This window comes from Plectropomus leopardus, chromosome 23 (genome assembly GCF_008729295.1).
Source record: "Plectropomus leopardus isolate mb chromosome 23, YSFRI_Pleo_2.0, whole genome shotgun sequence".
NCBI lineage: Eukaryota > Metazoa > Chordata > Actinopteri > Perciformes > Serranidae > Plectropomus > Plectropomus leopardus.
In genome coordinates, this window is record NC_056485.1 from 8,301,700 (window position 1) to 8,327,345 (window position 25,646).

At 39.2% G+C, this 25,646-nt stretch overlaps 1 protein-coding gene across 4 annotated transcripts; it reads left to right on the top strand.

Moving 5' to 3' along the window:
- Window positions 1-1,883: 1,883 nt before the first annotated feature.
- Window positions 1,884-24,341, top strand: LOC121962317. Of its 4 annotated transcripts, none has more exons than XM_042512554.1 (11): window positions 1,884-1,966; window positions 14,731-16,178; window positions 16,811-17,040; window positions 18,690-18,895; window positions 19,005-19,165; window positions 19,994-20,097; window positions 20,399-20,459; window positions 21,653-21,741; window positions 22,382-22,504; window positions 22,792-22,892; window positions 23,024-24,341. In XM_042512554.1, the coding sequence occupies exons 2-11, from the start codon at window positions 14,759-14,761 to the stop codon at window positions 23,535-23,537; spliced, it is 3,009 nt and encodes a 1,002-aa protein (XP_042368488.1). In that variant the 5' UTR covers window positions 1,884-1,966; window positions 14,731-14,758; the 3' UTR covers window positions 23,538-24,341. The 4 variants fall into 4 exon arrangements, with proteins under 4 accessions (XP_042368488.1, XP_042368487.1, XP_042368490.1 ...); XM_042512553.1 differs by lacking the exon at window positions 1,884-1,966 and adding an exon at window positions 11,429-11,670; XM_042512556.1 differs by lacking the exon at window positions 1,884-1,966 and adding an exon at window positions 11,691-11,972.
- Window positions 24,342-25,646: the final 1,305 nt, after the last annotated feature.

Sequence of the window (25,646 nt, forward strand, 5' to 3'; positions counted from 1 at the left end):
CCAGAATGGAGCGTTATTATCACTCCTGGACAGTTTTACCAGGGCTGGATTCATGATGTCAGGGGTCCCGGGGCAGGAATAAGCTGCTGGGCATCTGTTAACTTTTCAGTTCATTATTGGGATTTGATCCATTTGGTTTCATGACATTTCGAAAGTGTAGAAGAGGCGCACAGGCACACAAATATATCCCCATTCAAGTTAGCGGAGGGCTACACCTGAAAGTTAGCCACTCCCTTTTACACTTGCTCTAGGAGTAAGTCAAACTTTGGCTTTGGCTTAATGCGGAGCTGAAAAGCTTTCATAGGAACGAATGGGGCGCTGCCTCCAAAGCTGTATCGTTGTCTTCGCACAGCCACGGAAATGGCAGGCTCATTAGTAGCTTAACCAGTAGCACAGCCGAATAACGAGTTAGCCATTGTGCAGTGACAGACTTTAGCAGCTAATAGCAGCTAACGTTAGCACAAAGCCCACAGCAGTGAGAGGTAACTGCCAGGACAGGTGGCCAATTCAGGCTGAAGGACTGAAAGGTACGTTCATAAAGTCTTTATTCTTGTGTTTTTATGACTGTGGCATTTGACAACATTGTTTTTGCAGGTATTTATTAGAGTGAAACAGCATAGAGAGCTGAAATCAAAAACATTTAAAGAAATGAGTTAGCATTTTAGCACTCTGAGTACCCTTGTCTCAAATCACTGGGTTTTTATGAATGTGTTTTTGGTTAGATGCCTGATATAAGGTCTGTGGTTAACACTAGTTTAAGAGACTTTTGATGTTTTTCTACGGTATAAAAAAACTTATGTAGATACCCTACTCAAAAATCTTAAAAAACTTAAATGTGTTTTTAAAAAGCTTGTGCTAACGATGGGCTAAATGACTACAGGCTGTCATTGTGCCAAGCACAGCTTTAGAGCCCTGTTGTGCTAGTTGTGTATAGTTGGTTTGTATAGCCCCAATGTTAGCTTTTTACTTTTGGCAAATGCATTTATTCCTCAAAAACCATAAAAGCTATGTTCATTTATGAAGATTGTCTTGCTGAACAAAACATATTCATATTTCAAATTTCAACTGCAATATTTCAAAAACCTAAGGAATAAACCTATTGGGTTTTTGTTAAAGGGAACCAGGGCGATAGTGTCGTACAAATATAGGGCATCCATGTAGCACTCCATATTTCAAACTTTTGGTGTGTTTTCAGCATGTTGTTCCAAACATGTATAACATGTTTAGGAAAGAAAATCGCTGATTTAAGTTTACCCGACTTTAACTTTTCCCCAAAACTAGAATGGGACTCAACAACCTTTCTCTCTTTCTTTCTTTCTCTTTTTTTGCAAAAAAACGAATAAATACCGCGAACTGACATCGGATCATCTACAAATGTACAGTACAGCTCCTGGGCAAACCACTCTTCAAACTTTCAAAGTGACGTTTGAGCATTTGGTTTTCTCAGTGGTCTTATGTGTGTGTTTAACTTTAGAGTTTTTGTGTGCGTGTGTGTGTGTGTCTGTGTGGCCCTTTAAAATCAAGCCGACCTAAAGAGACCATAACAGAAAATGAGGAATGAGAGGGGAGAAAAAAAACACTCAGACTGAAAGTGTGTGCATGTCTGTATTGATGTGTATGTATGTGTGTGTGAAGCCACACACTAGGGTGTTTTTCTCTTGTTTCCAGCATCACTATGACACAGCTTGTAACACGCACGCACACACACACACACACACACACGCACGCACACACAGACACATATACAGTGTCATTATGACAAAGTGGATGAAAGGCTGAAAGATCAACCGAAACAGCGACAGTGGCCGATCATCTTTGGCGAAACTACATATCTCTCTCTCGCTTTCTTGTTCACCATTTGTCACTCCTCCCCTTTTCTCACACTCATGTCAGCCTACCAGCCGACCATACACACATGCACCTCACTGTCACAGGCACATCTCTCATCCTAATGACAACTTAACAGGTAAGAAGGGATTTTTTTCCCTCACTCTATTCTCTTTCTGTGTCCCCTGTCCCCCCGAGTATTCTTTTTCATCATGAAACATTTGATTTTATCCAAGGAAGACATACTTTTAACTACCTTGAAGGGCACAACTGAAGCCGCACATCTGTAGGGATTTCATGGTTTGAATATTAGATGTGAAAGTTGCTTTGCATACAAATGTCTTCCAAATCAATACATGCAAATGCAGATAAGTCCAGATTAAATTCAAAGCTATATCATCTTATTGAAAGTACCATTTTGGTCTAAAAATGTGTTCATACTGAGTTTTTATTAAGTCTGATTGATAAGTCCATGTATAGATCCATATTGCTTGAGCAGCCTTGAAAACATCTTTTCCCATAGGGACAAACTGTTTAATATTTTAAAAGCCTTGAAATTTTTGTAGCATTTCAGTGTTGTTGGCAACGACTTGTCCGTGTTTACACCAAACATGCTCTTATACAGAGAGGCTTCAAACCACAAGCTTGACTTTCTTGATTGTGAACACTTTGTAAAGATATGATCGGATGAATTCAAGTTACACCTAAACCGGGTACACTTAAACATATTAAGGTGATCTGTTAGCTAAGGGCCAAATGTAATTTGAAGTCTGGGATGTAACCATTGGAACCATGTATTGGCAAATCTATGCTAACAGCTCATGTGTAACACCTAATTAAAACTAATAGCCTATAACATCCGTGTACTAACTCCTAACAAACCCTTACCCTAACCTTACCTCAATTTCTGGATTTATAATGGTCAGTTTTTATTATTTATTTAACTGTATTGTCATTTTGGAGGCTTTAGTTTGTGGTGCAGCTGTACTGGGGTAAAGAGGTATTTCTAATACTGTATCCAAACTGACTTAAATGATGTGGACAAAACCTAAGAGGACGATTTTGCACTGTTGTTGCTATTTTTTAACCTCCTTCAAGTTTGTGACCTCCTTTGACATCTGCAGGAAGAACGGGGGCAACAACCGCTTTTACTTCAGTGCCAACGTAGGCCCGAAGTCAAAACATCTGTATTGAACATTTGCACTACTCAGCATGAATCAGAATGAAGTCAAGTCACTTTCTCATTGCAACGGTGTTCATGTTTTAATGGCTTTGGTAACATTGCGAATGGGCCTCCATGCTCTGTGTGGAAGGAGGGGTGAAAGCAGGAAATTGAATATGATCACTGTAAATTTCTGATCTGTGCCTAATACGTCTACACAATCAAGGTGGATTCAAAGATATATTCATTGCTGTATCAAGTTAGTGGGCCTCTGGCATGCAGAAGGTATTCAAAATACCCCAAACTGACTAAAACACAAACTAAATGAATGCACAAGAATTCGCCCCATCAAGTGCCACCTCAAGAAGTACAGGCGCCTTTGGCAGCAATAACAGGCTCCAGTCTTTGTGGACAGGTCTGTGTCAGCTTTGAACCTCTTGTTGTTGCAGACTTTCCACTTTTGTCTTTAAGAAAAAGTGATCCAGCTCTGGTAATTAACAGTCAGGCCATGGCTGAGCAGCGTTTAGATGTCCTGCTACATATCTCCAAATAAAAATAATCTCCAAAATTGCTGTTTTTCAGGAATTAGATTATACACTGCATTTTTAAAAAGGATCTAATGGAGGTTTTGTCACAAGCTTTTTAAAATACATTTAATTGGTTGAGAAATGGTAAAACCCACGGATAGACGTAGAGAATTCATTTATTTTGAATTTTGACTTATCCACTGCATCTCGTAGTTTTGGCTTTACTTTTTTTTAAACAAGATTTACAATGCTTGCTGCAGAAAATCTGCACAGCATGATGATGCTACACCAAGATGGGGTTGGTGTGCTTATGCTCATGTGCATTGTTTGGCATTTCCTATGAAGGCTAGAAAGCTAAATATTCATCCCATCAGGCCAATTAACCTTTTTTTCCACATGCTCTCCCGCACACATTTTTTGACAAACACTACCTCAGATATACAACAGTGGTTTTTACTGTGCCACGCGCTGTGCCAGTGTCTCCCCTCTCCACCATGGAAATGTATGGGCCTCTTTCTGGCCTCCCTCAATCCATAGCATCTCATGTAGACACTCAGGGCCTTGAGACTGACTATTATTTTTCCCATGATTGGTACTTCTGAGCGGCATTGTTGCAGATGATACTGGATACTACTTAATACTTTATTATTATTGCCACACAGCATCATTGGTGGTAACTGTTTTCGTACAGCATGGTACCTCAGTTCCAGTGCAAAGAAAGAGAGTAGACAAAAAGAGACAGGCAGCACAACGTTAACCGTTATGGTGTACATAAAAAATTAGCACATGAATGTGAAAATATATAGTTCAGTTTCCCAGCATATCAAGTAGCCCAACAAACAAAGCGATAATGGATTTTGACGGCCCTGCAATGTTCTTTTATGTTTACGGTGCTGTTTTTGCAAAGACATTGAGTGTGTGGAACATAAAATCTAGAAAAAAATATATGATATAATATAATATAAAAATATATATCGCCACTCAAATTGGTATCCAACTTCTCACCAAGCAGCCGCACTGATGAATTAGATGTGTCAATGAAAGAGAGTACATTTTCTGAAATCTACTATTTTGTGCTTTTTATTTGCACTTAATTTAGGACAATTTGTGTTACGCCCGGTGTCATTTCAAGCTGTAAAAAATAATACAATAAAATGCTAGCCACTCTAATATTTTTTTCCTATTTGCTTTATTACTTTACAGTAGTGTTAGTGTAATCATAGTCAAGTGTAAGAATAGAAAAGCACAAGTAATGCAGAGTGAGCACAGAGGTCAGCGATATCCATCAGCTTGGAATAATGAAATACATCATTCTAATTATAAGCAGGCAGACTGTGGGTAGATGTGAATACAAGATTTTGCCTCCTCACCGTTGATTTGATTTATTATGAATACAGCAATTGTAGTTAGATAGAATACAGGAATTGTTAGGCTGATACGTTTACGCTGAAAACAAGCTAAACAAATCCTTTAAAAACATTAAAGACATTTTTCTGAGCTCAGTTTGTTGCATTGTGCCTTGAAGGATGAACTCTTTTCCATTATGCAACATTTTCAAAAATAGTGATATAATTTGCTGGTTAAAGAATGGCATAGCGGCACACAAAACCTATTCATGAAGATAATTACTTATAAAAAAACAGTAAAGTAGCATTTAATAATTTTAAAGGTTAGGTTCATCTGCAGGTTTTGTTTTGCTGTCATTTAACATGAAAACTCTAATGATCCTCATCATGAATAAGAGTTGACCCTTCATGGTGAATAGTAATAATTGCACAGCTCCGGTCTTGAGCAACTCCATTTTTTGCTCTTTGCAATTTGACATTCTCAAATATCCTGATCTGTGAACTCCAGATTTATGTTATAAAATAACAATAGAACAAAGGTGGATATATCACAAGCAAAATGACGACAATGTGTTATAACCTTTAGTTTCACTGGTGTTTATCTCTGGAAAAAAATCGTCTTGAATTAATTTTATTCCAATGAGTGCAAAAATGTGATCTTTAATGGCATTATTTATTTCATTGTTAACCACTCACCAGAATTATGGCATATTTCGTGCTTTAGCAGCCAATTCAACATTTATAATAGTATTACATAAATGTTTTTTTCCTAGTGCAAAAATATATAATATTCCTTTTTATTATAAATTTGCAACACTGCACATGTATAATCCATTATTATTATGAACACTGTTTAAACATTCCTAAAACTTGTCTCCTAGTTCACCTTCAGATGACCTCTGTGACCTCTGAGAGTAACACTTGGAAAAAATACAATAACGGAAAGTGTCATACTATTAGTATCATTCTGCGCCGGTGTGTGTGTGTGTGTGTGTGTGTGTGGGATATCAGACTCTATTACAAGACATTTACAGACTTTAACCACATTGATGGATATGATAGTTGAGTTGCCATTAATTTGAACTTTACTGATGCACATCTATAACATGATGCGTCAGAAAATTTGTAGCTGGAACACTATGCGTTCGCTGCTTATGAATAATCTCGTGTAGAGATTGTTTGGTCACTCTCAAACCAAGATTGATAACTTTCTTAGCTCTTTAATAGCTGAATTGTGGGTCTGGGAAACAACAGTACTACAATGTGTTTTAGATTAGATACCCAACTTTTGGCACATTTTATTGATCAATAAGAAATGTAAATTGGCAATGTTTGAATGCCCCTTGATATCCACCATGGAAGCACATATTTTGAAACAAAAACAAGTGCCGCAATGTACTGTAGTTATTCTATTTCAATTTATGGACTTTTATGTGGCTCCACCTGTGGTGAAGACTATTGATTTTACATGAAAGAAGCCTGTAGCATCTTTAGAAGTGTGAAGAATTACATTCACATGTGAGCGCTACAGTGTCTCTGAAAAACTCTGGCCTGTTGTTGTGTTTTACATACAAAAGCTTCGTCAAGCTGTTATTTTCAGGCCCACATTTATTCTTTTGTAAAAGTATCAGATCTTGAAAATATTTTCAGCCTTATTATTTTTTAGTTAAATTAGCTAACAATACAGCCATTTTTAGAACTTTCCTGCAACCCTTTTCTGCACACTGTGTGCATTGTTGTTTGCATGTCTATGTGACTAAAACACTAATCCTCATAGGTGTCGTTATTGCATGGGATTCTGGGGACGTGTACCCGCAATGTTTTGAAATAGCCAAATTTGTCCTAATTACTTTTCAAAAGCATAATTTGTTAAAAATATTATGAAAAAAAAGCTTGAACCAAGAACTAACAAATAAGAATGCTCCGAGGAAGGTTTATTTGAACAATTAGTAAAATACACATTGGAATGTAAATACAGAAGAACCAAATGTTTACTGTTCGAGAAAAGTACAGTAAACTATTAAAAAAAAATCCCCCTAGCCTACGGATTCAAAAATGACTCCAAAACATGCGCCGATCAGTAACTTTAACAAATTGTTGACAACGTTTTTTCTTATCTAAGTTTTCCATTCTCTCTCTGTGAATGTAATAACACATATGAGCTACATAAGACCAGCGGTTTATATATTGATTAAAATAAATTGATGTGAATTGGTGCCGCATGCACATGTAACGGTTACTTCTCCAAACAACACACACAAAGGAGGATGGAAGAATAAATCGTGCTTACATATATGTAGACTCATTAGGAATAACATCAAATGACAAAAGTTGATTTACTAGAAAGTAATGAAGAATACCAGAGAGCCTTACAGGATTACATTCCATTGATTTTTTTATATTTTGAATTGGAATTGTCCTATGGCCTAAAATAGGTGCAAAAAGAGAGATTTCCACCATAAATTTGTGAGTAAAAATTCACAAAAATGGAGAGAAATAAAGTTTGACGCCCAAAATTTTCTGGCAGAGAACACCAAACATTGAAAGGTCTGTCTACTTGACACACCTCCCCTTTTTTTTAAGACGTGTTTTGGAATAAATCTCTTAAATTTAACCCCTCTTTCCTTTAACTGTATGTTTAAAAAAGGCATTGAAAAATATTGAAAAGGAATCTTTCACGTACTTCTTTTGTGATGAGCAGGTTGGTTAAATTTCAGCTTTGTCTGTTCAGTATTTCCTATACAATGATATATACAATATACAATACTTTTTAGCTGATGCTGCACTTGTTTGTGCAGTCTGTTACACCAACAGCATCAGCATAAATTGTCACATAATAGTAATAATAGTAATCAAGGGGGAATGAGCATTGTTTAGATGCCGATAGTCAACATGGCAAACATTAGCAAAATGTCCCGTTTTGTGCTTTGCGATATACGATTCTTCATATTATTCGGTGGCTTCATTTTTCCCTCATCCATTCAGTTACTGTCTTCCTGCCAGTCATCACTTCTTTTCTCAGTGACGGAAGACAGACGGAGAAAAAAAAGCAGAAAGAAAAAGTCCAGAACTGCTTCTCTCGTTCCCCCTCCTCTGCTCCCGCAAGTTTTCATGCTGAATTTGAGAGAAAACGAAAAGCGTCTCCCCCGTACACACTCCTCCGCGCTCCTTGCATGTTTTCATTCACACATCTTTTATTCAGTTAGTTTTCACAAGATTATATGCGTGCACAAAGTATGCATGCATGCAGCAGACACAGACAAATTAGCAGACCATGAAGAAAGTGGAACGTACTGAATTTTAGGTACACATACAAGAAACCACTTTAATTAAAAAAAACAAAAACAAAACTTTCATTTCAGTTGAGGCCTCTGAGGGCAAAACTGAACTCCTTATTCGGTGGAGAACTAAACTTTGCAAAAAATGCACTTGAAAGGTTTTATTTCTTCCTCCCTTTTATTCCCTGCACTTAATTATCAAATATCTTGGAAAGGCATCTTTCTTTCCCCTAAAATATGCAACTAAATTGTAATGAGAAGGATTAAAACCCCCCTAAAGAGGATTTTTAAGTTGACACTTTGAATTCAACAAAGTAATCTCTGTTTGGACAGCATGAATGATGTAAAAACAGCCTCAGAAATAACTAATTTTGGTAAAAGTCTGAAGCTGCAAAATGTCACCCACTGTCAGAAAATGGCATGTTGTTTGGCTGTATGTGTAACGATATAGAAAAACACGAAATCAATTGTCTTCCTGGTTCTCAAGTCCGACTCAAAGCAACGTAGAGATGACTCGGATATCAACAGTGATAATACACTTTAGATTGGTTTCGGGGACATGTTTTAAAGCAGCTGAAAGTCTTTGCTTTGACCATGAGATTTAAAATATTTGCAGGAAGTGTAATGTAATGCAATGAGGTTATCTGTATGGGCCTAAACTGACCTCAAAAAACATTATTTATTATATCAGTATGTTATTGCCAGATTTTTTGTGTATGCTAATGTTGAGGTTATAGTGTCACACAGGTTGTTACCACATTATTATCTGTTATGCATGTTAATGCTGAGGTTTCCATCTGTGAGAAGTAGTCAGACTGTGTAAGTGACCTCAGCATTAACATCACCTACACACACACACACACACACACACACACACACACACAAACTGGCACACGAACAGAGACGCACTTTTTCTCCATTTCTCTCTGTCCACTCCGGAAGGTGATGAAGTTACTTAGTTGAATTCAATTTACTACTAGTGACTGTTGTTGATGATTTATTACCAATAAATATTCTGTGTCACAAAGGTGATTTGTGAGGATGGCTTGCACGCGGATTGCAGATGGTGGCAAAGTCACGTCTCTCAAACAATTCAAGAGTCAAGAGTCCTCTAATGTCTTATATTCTGATGCACGAGTCGCAAGTATGTTTGTTTTGATGAGGGAAAATTGTCAAAAAAAAGATCTAAACTTGCACATTTAACAAAATGGGCAGCAGTCTGCTTGCATGTTTAGTATTAAGTTAACGAAGGACATAGTTTTCAGTTTTGGACATTTGCACTGTTGTTATGTATTGTCATTTCTGATACAATATCCACGCGATCTTTCGGATTTAGAAATCAATGATGTGCATCAATTCAAGTGGTGTATGTACAATTTGGGGGCAGTGGCACTTCCTTTGAATATTTTTGTTTTGTTTTTTTACATTTACTTTGACATTTATAGTATTTACTCAAATATTTTCAGAGGGAAATACTGTACTTTTTATTGCTTTGTACTTATTTTTAAAATAGTAATTTTATCTGATGACTGGTAATGTAGCCGATAATCTTCCAGATTAAGATGTTTATGAAGTAGGGGGTATGTCTTTGGTTTCTGCTTATCTAATAATAATACCATGTGGAAGGGTTAGACCAAGCATCACTTAGATTACTAAAAAAATAAAACAAGCTGCCAATATGTTAAAAAAAGCTTTTTTTTCCCTTTTAAGGGTGAGTTTTATTTTTTTTTTTTTTTACATTGTTGCATAACATTTTAATACTCTTTTCACAATAATATATTATATTGCTAGATGCTGGCACAGAAAATTGGATTTTTATTTTTATTGTTTAAAAGCACTAATGTTTTTCAAACTGATTGATGCTCCCTGTCTCGTCTGCACTAACAGGCCTGTGTGTGTGCGTGTGTGTGTGTGTGTGGAGGAGGGGTAAAACATTATTGAAGTTGTATGACATAACAAAGGTAAAAAACACCTTAGTGGCATGTTAAAGGTGCCGTTATACCATGTGTGGTGGGCGAGTAGGTGGGGCTGCAGGGTGTTTAGAGGGTTCCCTGAACCTCATCGTTTGTCGCCGTCTTTCTTCCTGTTTCATTCTCTCTCATTTCCTGTCAGCTGACTCAGTCGGAGAATCTTGATCTGGTAAACATCTACGCTACTGCACACACACACAGACACACATGCACACACATACACACAAACAGCTACAAAATATATTGTAAAGATGTATACATGTATATTCACACACTCAGGTACACACTTACTTCCACACACTTACTTAAAGACATATATACATGAATTTTTCACACAAACACACTTATTTATTTTATGTGTTAGGCAGTCAAATAACTTAACTACAGTCAACTAAAGTTGTATTTTATATGTAAAGCTGATTATAATTATGTGTTTATTTCATTTAAGGTGTTAAAACTGCTGATTAAAAAGTTTTTCAGATTTAATATATTTTGTAAACATAGTAAAAAAGTATCGAGGTGCTTCAGTAACTCAACATCACCAGTGATATAGAGAAAGACTTACACACTGTGGAAATTAAACATTTGTTTTGTTTAAAAATGTTAGTGTCTGGGCTGCCTTTATTTTTAAATTGACTGAATTTGAGATAATTTTGTAAGGATTCAACTTTTCTTCTTAAATTCAGTTAACTTAAACATTTGACACAGACAAAACACTAACTTTTTTTTAGTTAAAAACTAATTGTATATTTTTACAGTGCAGAAAAAAGAACCACAAAAAGTAGCTTAGATGTATAAGAAAAAATCTGAGAGTTTACAAAGAAGAGAGAGACAGAAAACAAAGTTGGGCACACGGTGAGAAAGACCAAATAAGAGACAGAGAGAGAGATAAGGACGGGCGAAGAGACGGAAAGAGAGACAAAGAGATGGCGGAGGGGGCAGAGAGATAAAGATAGCTGAAAGGAGGGAGATCCGTCAGCGTTTGTTTCCTCAGGATGTGGTTACCACGACGACAAAAAGGCAGAGAGGCAGCATCACTACCCGCTGGTCCCCTCTGACACCTGCAAGTGTGTATGTGTGAGTGTGAAAGTGTGTGTGTGTGTGTCTGTGTGTGTGTGTGTGTGTGTGTGTGTCTGTGTGTGTGTGTGTGTGTGTGTACGTGTGTTTCAGTGAGTAACTGAGTGAGTAAATGAGTGTGTCTGAGTGTGTGTGCGTGTGTGTGTGAGTGAAGAAGACAGTGTATGCGGTTTGTGTATCTGTGTGTGTGTGTGTGTGTGTGTGTGTGTGTGTGTGTGTGTGTGTGTCCATTTTGCTTTATGTGTGTTCTGTCGAAGGATACACAGCAGAGAGAGAGAGATAGACAGGGTGATAGGAAGGACGATGTGAGACGCAGAAAGTCTAAAGGGGGAAATAATTGGGACAAACACTCAAGACTGTGGCGAGCGAAAGAGCAAAAAGAAGTCAGAGAGGATGATGAAGACAATCAGAAGAACAAACAGGACTCGAAAACATGAACAGAGGACAAACATATGTGAAAAGGAAATTAAGCTCCAAGGACTGGTAAAAAAAAACAACCCTTAAAAAATATACAGAGTATTTGTCTCTTGATCTCATCTTCCGTCGCTCTTTCTCTTTCTGACTCACTCACCGTCCTATTTAGAGCAGAATGTGGTTTCAAGACAGAGAGAAAGAAAAACCAACCAACACTGCGAGTCCAAGTACAAATTTAAGTGAAAATCTAGCAAGCGAAGTCACCAACAGCAAAAACAGAGAAGAAAAACAGAAAAGAGAGTAACGAGATAGCAATGGTTTCATTCAGCGTAGCATTCGCAAGAAAAATGTACCTTCTCTCTAGCTTTTTGGTAAGTGTGCATTCATTTTTCTTTAGACTATGTTGCAGACATTTCCAGTCACAAATGATAATCTTCCACCTATTTTTTAAATCTGTTTTTGAAGGTTATCAAATCCCAATGGCTTCAGGTGAAGTAGACTGTGTTGCTGTAAATGCTCAATAGAAATATCTATGCTAAAGACAGCTAAACTTTTACTACTACTATGCCACTACTTTAAACCGGCAATCTGCATGATTAATTTCAGGTGGTAATGTGAAATGTTGATTTGTAAGTTCATAAAGTAATGTGAAAAAAATTACCTCCAATACCTGCAATGCTCTGTTGCTACTAGGGGATTTTGGATATGTTATAACTCTTTCCTACTCTTGTTACTTGAAAGTGGCCTATTCTGCTCAGCACTTAATAACTGAATCATACCAGCAGTCATGGTAAAGGTGCATTACAACAGTGAGTTATGGAAGATACCCAAAGATGGAACGGGCCAGTTTTGCACCAAATTCTGTGACCCAGTTAGGATTTTTAGATATACTACTGCTGTAAATATCTTCTAATACATTAACATTTAAATTATATTATTCAAACTACAGTGTTTAGGTCTGTCTGCAAAGCACAAGTATCTCACCTGCCAATACTTGCAATTCTCTCTGGTCTTTGTTATGTAGTTAATCCTCTGTTGTTATAGACTCTGATGGATGATATGTTTCGGTATGGCGCACAGTGAAAGGACTGTTGAGCAGCTACTAGTTAAAGGTCCAGCGTGCGTAAAGCAGTGAGGCTGCAAATTTCAACCAGCTTATACCCCTCACCTTCCCTTTCCAAGTGTGTAGAGCACCTATGGCGGCCTGCAGGTAATTTAACAGTGTTTGATTTGTCCTTTCTGGGCTACTGTAGAAACATGGCAATGCAACATTGCAGGCTTCACAGAAGAGGGCCCATGCCCTTTAAAGAATAGCTCATTTTAAGCTAATACACATATGATTCTTTGTTTTTGGAGATTATACACTAATTAACACAATAATGTATATTAGCCTAAACACCATTTCTGTCAACAGAGGTCCCTAAATCCTACACACTGGTCCATTGGATCACTGTTAGCAATACTGCTAACAGTGATCCAAACAACTTGCCTATTGGCATTTTTTCTTGTTAATAGTCGAGTTTCCACCCAAATGTACTGCAAATGTAGTTTTTCAGATACTGAGTTGATAAATCAAGATAAGTAGTAGGTGATGCTTGTTCTCCAGGCAGGTGCCATTGCAGAAAAGGGTGCAGTGAGATGGCATAATTAGAAGAAAGCCGGTTAAACCTTAAAAGAAGGACACAATTGGAAGTATAAAAACAGACAGAACATCAGATAATGTATATAAAGAGTTTTTTGACTAGTTTTACAGCTATGTGCTCCTGAAAGAGTTCTAGTGTCATTTGAATTGCACTGAGCAAAAAAAAAAAAAAAAAAAAAAAAAAAAATCTACTCACCTGTCAGGACCTAGACCTTCAGGTAGCACAGAGCCTCGCAAATTATGCGAAGCCTCCGCCTCTCTCGTGTCAAAGCGAGTGTCAACATTTACAAATTTAATGAAGGAAAAAGACTAAGTATCGTGGTCATGAAACGAGATAACACAGGAAAATATGAGGGTAAAACGCTCAAACGGCAGACAGGTAAACTTGTGTTTTCACCGAGTTTCATGCCAGCAGTTACCGTTAGGCTAACAGTGACGTTTTGTGCTATTTTGCTAACCTAGCTAGTCATCTGTGTATCTTGCTTGCTAGCCACTTCCAGCGCTGCTCTGTGACTTTGTATTTGACATAAATGACAGTAACACGCAACTATTGGACTACATTTGAAAGCAGAAACGATAATTGCGTTGCGTGCACGAAATGAAACTCGTGCTTTCCTGTGAGCACTTGACATTGAATATTGAGTACCTGTATATGATTTAAATGTTTATTAGCTGGGCATACAGGGGAATACGGATGCTCACCTGTCAGTAAATAATAACCACCAAGTATTCTGCAAAGTACAAATCAGGCATGTCTTAAGTCCAGCCAGGGGGCCAGTCATGGTCTTCAGATAGATTTCAAACAGCCTGTGACATGTCTTTCACAGTTTATTTCGCCAGTCACACAGTGTTGGTTAATCAAGCATGATCCTGCTGCATTTTTTCAGTTTTTTTTCTACTCATGGAAGGACTAATATACAGTTGTAGACCTGCACCAAGTAGGAACTAGGCAGACAGGCAGAACTAGTTTATTTTTACAATGAGGCAATAAACAAGCAAACAAACAAAGAGGCATAAAAGTGTTGACAGCGATGGACACCTCTTTCAGGAGTTGAAACCGTCATCAACAGACTATGAAACAGTTGCGATTTCTAATCTGTATGTGATTATATGATTACTAAAAGTAATACCATATAATACCAGAAGCAACTGGCCCCCAAGTTGTTGTTTTTTTTTTTTTTACATATCCCTGGTATTAATAATACTTTGTTCTGGAAAATAAAAAAAAACAGTAATTAATAAATATTGTTTCTTACACCTCATTTGTTTTGTGTAGGTCCACTTGTTAGACTGACAGATGGAGCAAACTTAGAGCCCCATGTATGCTTCACCACATGGTTATATGCCGTTGCAGTGTATTTGACTTTGTGTAGCTCTGCAGTTTTTTGCCTGTTGCTGTTGTGTTTGCATCCCTGTGCCAATGTTCTGAAATTAATTTGTTTTTTGTTAATGTATACTTACATTATGTTTCTATATGTCTCTTGTAGGCACTCTAGCTACACCCAGTGAGCCATCATGGATGACCATTCACTCACCCAATCCTTTCCCAACCTCCACCACCATCGGCACCGCCAGTCCTTTCACCTCACCTTGCCCAGCCATCAAAGCCCCGAAGTGGGATACCTGTCCTCCCAGCCTACCCTGAACCCTCTGGAGCAATATGAAAGTAGAGGGGAGGAATCCACAAACTCCTTCCCGGCTTCAAGCACCTCCTCTGGAGGAAAGCGGGGGAGCAGTGGGGCTGACAGAGGCTTCCTAAACACAAGTGGTAGTGGTTTGGATGGAGATGCTAATTTGGGAGGCCATCTTGACAGAGAAACCGGGTTAGGCAGCCATTTCTCTGACACATGGTGTGGCAGTAGCAAAAAAGAGGAAGCTTGGGAGGACGGGGAGAGTTGTGAAAGCACTGCAGATGATTTTTACAGAAAAGACGATTGCTACGGAAACACAAATGATGTTTTTTACATGGTGAATTGTGGTAGTGAGGAAGGAGTCAGACGAAAACTCAGAGCAAACTATAATAATTTTACACACGTTAGCTGCGAAGCTAAAGGGCAAAGAGTTTACAACAGGGAGGCTAACGTTGGTCACTTTACTAAACAAACTACTTCCTATGACAGAGCTGCCGTGGGGAGCTTCAGCGACAGCAGTGCCGATTATTCAAGAGTGAGTGATAATTATTTAGGAAGAGAAGAAGATTATGGGTCCAGCTGTGGGTCAGGTGAAGATCAGCTTCAGTCAGCAGAGCTGGAGGAACACTGGCTGAGTGTCTCCCCTTCGAGTCAGACTATGGAGCGCAGGTGGAGAGGAACAGGAGACGCTTTGGCCTCAGGGTGTCTAACGCAGCGATCACCTGTCGGCATCAACAGTGGGACGTACACACAGAAACTGGACTCCTTCTCTGAGGCGTTTCTCTCCCAGCGAAAAAGGAGATTGCCTGTGATTCCGAGTGGGGACTCCTCAGGACAGATCTGGCAATTTGGAGTAGGGAGAGGAGAAGGTCCCGGATTGGTCAAGTCAAGGCACAGCTGTGCTTTTGATTCAGATGCCTACCTGCCTCCCTCCTCCTCGTCCTCACCCGCTCACCCCTCTCCTCCATCCTTCCCCTTTCCTCCCACATCATCTCACATCATCTCTTCAGTTCTTAGTCCTCCCCCCACACCACTACCGCCTCCATCCCACTCGCCCTCCAAAATGGACTCTCCCAGTGCGTTCAGGGACACCGGACATTCAGTGTCCCAGGGGGGAGAGTCGCTTGGTACACTCCAGTTTTTCACTTCCCATCTTCAGTCTCTCCCGTCTATCCATTCCTCTGGGATGATTTGGAAGTTTCCGCTGCTTTCACACGGCTTTCCACAGTCATCAGGCGACTCTGGCATCATCGAAGGTGCCCTGAGACATTCTCATGGCAGTGACTATGGAAACAACGTCACAGGTAAGGCACGGTGTGTGAATTTTTGTGAATGAAAGTATGATAGTAAGAATGAAATTGTTAAAAGTTTATCCAAAGGGTTTCATGACTGGGACAGAAAAAAAGAGTGAAACAGGCTACTTTGGTTAAACATGAAATAATTTGAATGAACTTTATTTCCGCCCCTTTACGAAAAAAAAAACCACAGGTTGATACCTACATGTAAATTTACGGGACGTGGGTTTTTGTAGGTAAGCTTGTGAAATTTCCCATTTCTTGTATGCAAATTACATTTTCACTTTTTGTGTTTTCACACATAAAACCCTTTGTAGAGACATCTTTTGTATTCTTTAACACCATGTGAAAAAGAATAACGTTGACGTGATAACCAGCAACCTGTCCAAAACTACTGAATGTGTGCTTTGGCTTCATAAATGGGTTTTCACAAGAACTGATTAGTGTTTTCAAATAAGAAACCGATTCTGTCAGTGTCTGGTGGAGTAACGTTTTCCGGTCTACACTGATAACAGTGATGCGGCTGACTTTTTCCTGTCTTGTTTTGTCTGCCACTCTCAAAATGATCAAGCACTTTTACATCTCATCATGGAGCATTGACATCCATTCTTCTTGTCCCCCACCCCCTCTCATTTTTCCAGTCCCCCTTGTTCCTTCCCCAGAAGCGGCATTCGTCACTTCTGCCTCTCATCCTTCATCCCTCCATCCATCCAGAGCCCTTTGTCCCTCCAGTTCTTCATCTCTCCATCTTCCCTCTCGTCCATCTCACCTTTCCAGTCAACATCACGAGGCTGCAGAAAAAATAGCCCCTTACACTGTGACCCAGAAAGTAAAGAACGGACCAGTCACTATGAACCAATCGCAGCTACAGGTACAGTATAACACTTCAACAATTTTTCACCACAGGAAACAATTTGAGCAAATTTAAAGAAACATTGGCACTTGTGGGAAAAGGCTTTGCCTGTGTAGAGGGGTGGCTGAAGTGAGACCTTTTTTTTTTGGCATCACCCTCCGTGGAGCCACATATATTTTCCTTGAGTTTCCCTGAGCAACTGAGGAAAAATGCATTGTCTTCCCCCAACCATAAATATTAAACAGTTTCTGGCTTTGATTAAATGGTCTGATTTTGGAGATTTTTAAAGAAAACACACCTTTAAAACCCACTTATGGGTTTTGGGGTTCTGAGGGTATTTAAAAAAAAAATACAAAATACAACCATTTAAAGTTTAGCGTCCCTTTCCTAATCAAAATACACAATTTTATACCTTGTGCATAAAATATCTATAATATAAATATATATATATAAGTGCCTCCCCTGTTTTGCGCCACCCCCTCCCTACTACCCTCAGGCCACTACAATCATGAGAAGAAAACAAATTTGATGCTTAATTTCTACTAGCTGTCTAGTGTAATTGCAGCCAAATTTTGTTCAGTTTTTTTTTTGTACTTTTGTTTCTTACCAAATAACTGCATTGTGTGAATTAGCATTCTTAGCATGTTAACATTTTTAAGACAAGAAAAATATACAGAACAAGCCATGGAATAGATACACAAAGACTGTTAGCATGTTTACATGCGGGACTAGGATTGTGGATAATGGTAAACATTATACCTGCATGTTATCATTGCCACTGTGAGCATGTTAGCTTGCTGATGTTAGCACTATGCTAATGCTGTACCTCCTCACAGATCCACTAGCATGGCTGCAGACTCTGTTAGCTTTTTTTCCTTTTAGCTCTCTATTAGTTAATCAGGAAGAACAATCCCGTTGACAGTTTGAACCTCCAGCTTTTGCAGGAAGTATCCAGGCCCTAATTATCTATTAATATCATACAAAAATGTGTAAGTATGGGATTAATGAGTTTATTAAGAGAAAAAAGAGGAATAATAAAAAACTTTTAAAAAAAAATCCTTCATGAATATCCACTGCATGTCAGAGGCCACACTTTCACAGTGGGTTTGCCAGGTTTGCACAATGTCATCACTCCTCCATCAACAGAGTTTTTAGGAGGAGGCGAAATTCGCTACAGCCGGAGAAGCTGTGCAGAAGCTGTGGGCCGACATGGTTGTTTGTCGAGAAATTACGATAGCTCCAACTGCATTTCTGCCTCTAAAACCACAGTCTTAATCTGGGTTTTTATTTTTAGACATGTTGAATAGGTGCGCTGTGTGTAGGAGACAGATTTGGAGTGGGTGACTGGCATGTTATTCACCTGTGAGGTGAGCGAGGCGAGCTGTTTCTCTTGCTTTCGTGCCAGGCTAAATATGTCATGGACTTATCTCTGTATTTGATACACAAAAACTGGAAAAAACATGTTAGGCCTCATTTTTTCGAGGACAGATGTGTGCAGATGCCTGCAAACTACCAAAATATTTGTCTGGTCATTATCTAAATACTTAAGTTTTTCGAATGAAGTTGTACAAGCATCACGTTTTTTTTCAGCCTTTTGTGTTTGACTATGATGCAACCCAATGCAGCAAAGATTTTATCTAAAATTGTTTTTCCACGGGCTCTTACAGCTACAAGCTTCTCCAGTCTACACCGGAACTCCATTCCCCAGCATCCTTCAGTCCAGCAGAGGTCAGAGGAGGGGACGGTACACTCCCCAACCGCTCCTCAATCCAGTTCGTAGGGGGCCGGGGCTCTACTCCTCCATCTCTTCTCTGAATCACAGAGACGAGAACACAGTATGTGGAGCAGAGGAGGATGAGTGTGCTGTGTTACCGTAAGTAAAATGTTGAAAGCTTCTTTTTTTTGTAGATCCACTCTGTTAGGTAAAACTTTTTTCACTTTATCTTATTCACTTTCCAACTTTCTTCTTTCCCTCTGTCCAGGTATGTCAATATCGGCCATGATTTCCAGGCAGAGCTTCCTCCCTGCTTTGTGGATGTTGAAGGGTCAAGGGTGTGGTCACCAGAGGAGGTATCCCCTCGGGAACAGTTGCTTTGGAAACCATTAGACAAGCTGGAGGAGAATACCAAGTTACAGGACAAAGGTAAATGCTAAAATACAGCCTTCTAACCCCCAAATTTGAAGGGACAGTTCAGCTCAACATCCAAAATACGTGTTTTTCTTCTAACTGCAGCGCTCTTTATCTATCTAAATTGCTTTACAAAAATACATTCAAAAAACTCAACAACAGTGTCTCAGAAATCATGACCCAGTTACTCAAGATAATCCACAGACCCTGTTGTGAGCAGTTTCAAGTAGGAGATATTTTCTGTCTGCCAAAATGTTTACATCTCACGCTGTTACAAGCACGAGCCTCTCGTTCATGAGTAGTTGCACACTTCCTTCTGCTCTGCAATACGGTTTGCAGGTGTAGTTCAGTAGAAAGAAAATAATTTCTACATGAAACTGCTCATAAAAGGTCTGTGGGTTATATTTAGTAACCAGGTCATGATTTCTGTAAAGAGACATTTCTGTTGAATTTTTCAAATGTATATCTTTTTAATAAATTTTTTTGTTATATTACATTCATGTGAAGGCAGACGTCTCTACGGCCAACATCTCCAACACTCAGCAACTTGAACCAAAACAATCTAGATTGAGAAAATAGCACTGCGGCTAAAGAGATAAATAGGTATTTTTGATTTGGGGCGAACTGTCCCTTTAAGAATAGACCAGCCTTAAAGTAATAATTGCACAGAAAATGCCAGTGAGTTCTCAGTTCTTCAACATTGCAGTGAAGGTCAAGGGTCAAAACTACAGCATCCAGCTGAAGGATTAATCAAACTGTAGTACTATAATGAAGTGTATTGTGGAGAAATGTTAGATAGCCCTCTGCTAAAAACGGCTCGTTTTTGTTTGTGTCCATGTACAGTCGAGAAGCTGTTGTCCATGTGTAGTTCCAGCTGTTTACCAGGAGGGGGCAGTAACACAGAGCTGGCTCTGCACTGTCTGCACTCCTGTCAGGGGAACACAATGGTAAGCAGTGACAGGGAGTAACAGTATTGTCTTTTTTTCTTTATACTTCACTAATTGTTTCATCATGCAGTCATTTCATCATTGCCATCATTCCTCCATCCACTGTGACTCACTTCCATGCATCATTATTCACACACGCATTCTCTCTGTCATTTCTTTCTTTCTTTCTTTCTTTCTTTTTCTTTCTTTCTTTCTTTCCATCTTTCTTCCTCACTCATTCATGTCCAGTTAATTCTCTTCAGAGCCATTGCATGCCTCATCTGTCTTTTGTCTGCCTCCTCCATCTCTCTCTCCTGTGCAGGTCACACTGGAGATGCTGTTGTTCTCTCAGCCCTCGCCAGCAGGAGACTACCACTACTCTGGTAACCCTCAGCCTTACTTTACCTCCTGGGTTTCCTATGCCTGATAAACCTGAGCAAGTTCTTCAAAAAATGGGAAGAAGGCAATAAGCAACAAAAGATGAAATGACTAATAAATTAGCAAGAAGTAAAAAGTATTAGAAAATTACCTATTTTTATTTTTAAGGAATAACGTTTTTCATAAAACAAAAAAGAATTTACATGAAAAAAAGTGCATAATAATAAAATAATAATTTTGTAACATAATTTCATGTATGTTATTATGATTATTATACATATAGTTTTCCCCAGGCCTTTTTCTTTTTTACCAAGACATTTTTCCCAAATTTTTTAAAAATTATTCTAAACCTACTAATTTCTTGAAATTTGTGAAATATTCCTTACCAGGTTGCTCATAGCATTGCCCCCTATGTTTTTTAAAAAGAAATTATACCAATTTTCTCAGCGTAAAAAGGTTTAAATACTTGTAAAAGGTGTCTGAAAGCAGCAAAAGAAAAGTGATGTCATTCCAGGTTTCAAAGGGTTAAAGGCTTAATCCTAAATTATCACCTGATATTCAGATCACATTTTGGCTTATGGGCTCCACCTGCTACTTTTGTCATATTTAGCAAAGACAGAAACAGGTAGAGACGTTAAATGAATTAAAATATGTTGCAGTGAATGAAATTTAGTGTTTCTTTACAGAAACCAATAGTTGTCTGCTTGTCAAAATGTGAGTCAGCAAAGGAGTCACCATTCCCACTGTATGTACAATAGTAGCCTTTGTAGAAGCCTAAAGTTGCAACTTTCATCGCATGCCAACTTCTCTCTCTCTCTCTCTCTCTTTCTTTGTTTCTTTGGTGCATTTAAATCCACCATGTAAAATACAGAAAAGACATTGTTCTGCATACTAGTGTTCACTCAGATGGGTGCATTTCTGTAGACAGAGGTGCTATTAAAGGTTTTGGGCCCCCCTGACAACAACTAAACAACATTTTGGATGTCTAAAATCCCTGGTATGTTCCTGGACTCCCCTCTAGCTCTTAACCCCCTGAATGGCTCCCTGTTGTTTGATTGTCTGAAGGTTGCTGAATGTAGTTTAATAACGTGTGTGTGTCCTGGGAAACTGTGTTATGTGTGTAAAGTAGTAAGTCAGTCCTATACATGTATTTATCAACTGTTTTTCCCCTTGCCCTCCTCTCTCTCTCTCTCTGCAGGTAGTGATTGCTGGACAGACAGTGAAAAGAGTCTCTTCAGTGCAGCTCTGGGAACTTACGGAAAAGACTTTTCGCTCATACAGAAAATGGTATTCATTGCTTGTGCTCATGCTGCATTTACTTAAATGTTTTCTTCTTTTTTGTCCTAGCTTAAATGTGACATGTACTTCATGTTTGTGCATCGCTGTAACAATGCACATTCTGGTGAATTTTGTTATCAGATTTAGTTCCATTTCTGAAGGTCAAATCAACACATAGAATTGAAAATGGAAAATCACATTGTGTGCAGGATCACTACAGAAAGGTGAAGTGAGGACTGCTCCTTTCCTTGCCTGTGGTCTTTTGGTTTTTGGTGACACGCCCTGCACTTCACAGGGGAGAGCAGTTGTACAACAAAGTGCACAGATAAAAGTGCAGTCTTGATAAAATCTCACGCAACTATTAGAGCATTGAGAGTGCACCACCGCCTCCATCACACATTGTGCACAGTGAAAAGGGCCTCATGTTGCAACTTGATTCATGAAATTATCACTTGCAGACTCACTGAGTCAATAAAAGACTGGGTATGTCTGTTAATAGTGTAATAGCGCAACAGAATGTGTCAGCCCTATTATGTATTTGAGATGTGTTGGCTAATATACTTACAATAAAGCTGAGGCAGATATGGAAAAAAGTTAGATTTTTGAGTTCCACGTATTAACTATGTGTGTTTGTGTCTGAATGTTGCAGGTGAGGCAAAAGACCATGTGCCAGTGTGTTGAATTTTACTACCTGAGCAAGAGGCTCCAGGACAAGCAGAAGAAACAGAAGGAGGAAGAGAGCAGAAATGCAGTAATGGAGCAGCAGAAAAATGTAAGAAACACCTGAAAGAAGCAGTCGGGAATTTAGTGTTCAAACTATCACTGATGTTTCTTTAGGATGTATTTTATTATCAGCCTTTTGCTTTAGTTCTGATGTTCTCCTTTTTCCAGTTTTTATTGTCGTGTGGTGATTTATCTGACAGATATTACACATAGAATAGAATAGTTGTAATAGAAGTCTTGTGTAATCAGTTTAGCCTTACATTTTTACCTTGTGAGGAATGCAGCTCAACAAGCCAACCACGGCATGGTTGCTTACAATTGGTCCTGTTTTCATAGATACCGCCCATCTGTCAGCCAGTGGAGAGACAGTTTGGACTGGAGGAGGCGGTTCCTGTGCCCTCATTGGCCAGCTTCTTCCCCTGCAAGCTGTGTGGCAAGTGAGTAAGACCAGTCATTCTCTGGGAAGCTCCAACGCAAACTCTCTGTATTTGCCTCCGGGGAAAGCTAACAGATGGTTTACATTTTGAGGTCTTCTTTTAAAACTTGTTTTTCCTCTGCCCCTGTTCAGGATGTTCTATAAAATAAAGTCCCGCAACGCTCACATGAAAATCCACCGCCAGCCTCAGGAGGATTGGGCTGACAGGCGGCTGCAGCACCAGCTCCTCACCCAACGTCTGGCTCTCAGTCGTCCCACCAACCTCATACCCACCCCAGGCAGTAACCTGCTCCCGCCCCAGGCTCTGACCTTCCCCTCCTCTGGCCTCGCTGGGACGTCAAACACCAATGCAGACAATATCCTCACCTCTGTTACCAATAGCAACACCATCACTCCCAGCAATGCCAGTGTCCTAGATACAAATGCTGTGGTAACATATAGCAACATTAGTGCTTCAGACTCTCATGTCATCACCAATATTGATGGTGGTGACTCAAATCAAAGAGCACCCACCACTGTCTTACCTTTCCACCAATCATGGGGCTCATTTGGACATGCCCCTGATCCCGCTGCCTTCTACTGCAACACAGAAGGGAAAGAAGGAGCTGGGACAGTAGCGGTAAAAGAGACAATCAACTGGCAGTAATGTTTAAAAGCCCAGACACACCAAACCAACATCAGAAAACTAGCGGTGACATAAAGCCCCCTGCTGTGTCGCCTCGTGTAGCCTGCATCTCTGCCAAAAAGTTGCACATGAACACACCGCAAAGACTACAGCCGACGGTCAACCAACACGTTTGTTCTGCGCCTGCATTAAAGGAAATATTTCTTCATACCAGCAGACAGTGATAGTCTCTAATTGTCATTTAAAAAGGGAGTCAGGAAGATTGTCTTCACGCTAGTTAGCCTGTTAGCACATTAAGAATATAATCCACTGTTGAAATAAAAAAGTATATATACCGTGTGCCAGTAAACAACAACACAAACTATTAGGAAACTTTTCTGCTAAAGAACTCCATGGCTAAAAAAAACAATCTTAAATAACAAGTTTATTTTAACCTCACTCCTTCTTATCTTTAGCTGCTTGTTTACTTCCTTTAGTTATGTTTCTCTTCTCGTGTGCTGAGCTGAACTGCCAATCGGGAATTCATTCACCGAAGGACTTTGATTCAGCATGTTGAGTTGGCCGGAAAAAAGCAGACTAGCACCTCTGAGGTCCAACGGGGCAGGTGAAGGATGTACTGTGATCGCCAAACATTGAACAATAGCCAGCTGTCGGCTTGGTGTGTCAGGGCCTTAACTCGCTCAAAAGCATTACTATCACAGAAGTCTGACACGCATCCAAACTATGCCTTGTGATTCAAACTAGATTTCATTTCAAAGTTCAGAACTTTTTTCAAATATATTTCAGGAAAAAAAATCTTCATTTTTGTTTGGTTTTGTTGTAAATCGTGAATGTAAATGTGTTATATATTTAAATGTTTCTTAAGCATTTAAAAATTTGAATAAAATCTGTAACCTCATGCTAGTTTTTGAATGTTTCTGACTTCAGGAAAACCCCAACCTGTTTGCATGGATTAAATAAAAAAAAGATTTAACATGTTGATTTGTGAGCTTTAAGGCAGGTTTTGTACCTTTGGAGAGAACCATGCAAGTTTCTTGTGTTTCCAGTTATCGTGCTATGCTAAGTTAACTGACTTCCAAGCTGTAATTTCATATTTAAAGGTACACATAAGAGTGGTATTATTTATCCTTTGGCAAGATGCCCGAACTATTCAAAACATTAGACTTACCCTTTAACTCTCCTGCAGCCCTTTCACGAAGTGAAAATGAGCCAAACTATCCTCTTATAGTCTGTAACTCACAGTGGTCCATGCAAAGATAGGCAAACAACACACACACACACACACACACACACACACAAACAGAGAGAGTTGGCACAGCCATTTCAACACACAGTTTGTTGAAAGGTTTTGATATAACACCTTAATGGGCTAATATTGACCTTGGTAGACCATCTCCTCCCTTACTGCTGTCTGAGTACTTGTGTGTCCAGAACTGACCTGTTGATGGTTAACTACAGAGTGTGTGTGTTTTGGAGAAAGTGTCCTGGAAGATGCCAGACAGAAAAAGACACACTGTGACTGTGTGCGTGGAGGTAGCATGTACAGTATGTTTGTAAAGGAGCAGCCCTGATAAATTCAGCTTGAGGCTGATGTAAAATGAAGCAAATAAACAAAAAGACAAATATTGAACAGCATTGACAGCATCCTGTCTGTCATTATGTAAACAAAATATCCAGGATCTACAAGTTGACTCTTCCTCGTCATGTTTACAATTCAACTGTACTGAGTGGTCTGTTACACTTGCCCATCCAGCACTTCAAGTGAATTGCCTAAGGCGGCCAGTATAACTTGGTCCCATATCTTCATGAATGTTACTGCCACTGTGATGGTGATAACAGTATTTGTATGGGTGTGGCTTGGTATATATGCCTGTTTGTTTATGTATATCTAATGGACCACATTTTGCTTAAAAGTAAACCTGTGCATGAACAGGTCCTTAATGGCTATGTGGCTGTGGCATGCATGTGTTTGTGAGTATGTGGTGTTTACCACGTGTGTTTGTCCCTGATAAAAGTTAACAGCCTTTATAACGTACCCTCCCCCTGACAAAAGTCCACTTTGTCTAGCAGTTTGCTCTCTTTTCTCTTTCTGACGCCGATTCTTTATAACACCCCACTTTCCGCTTCTGT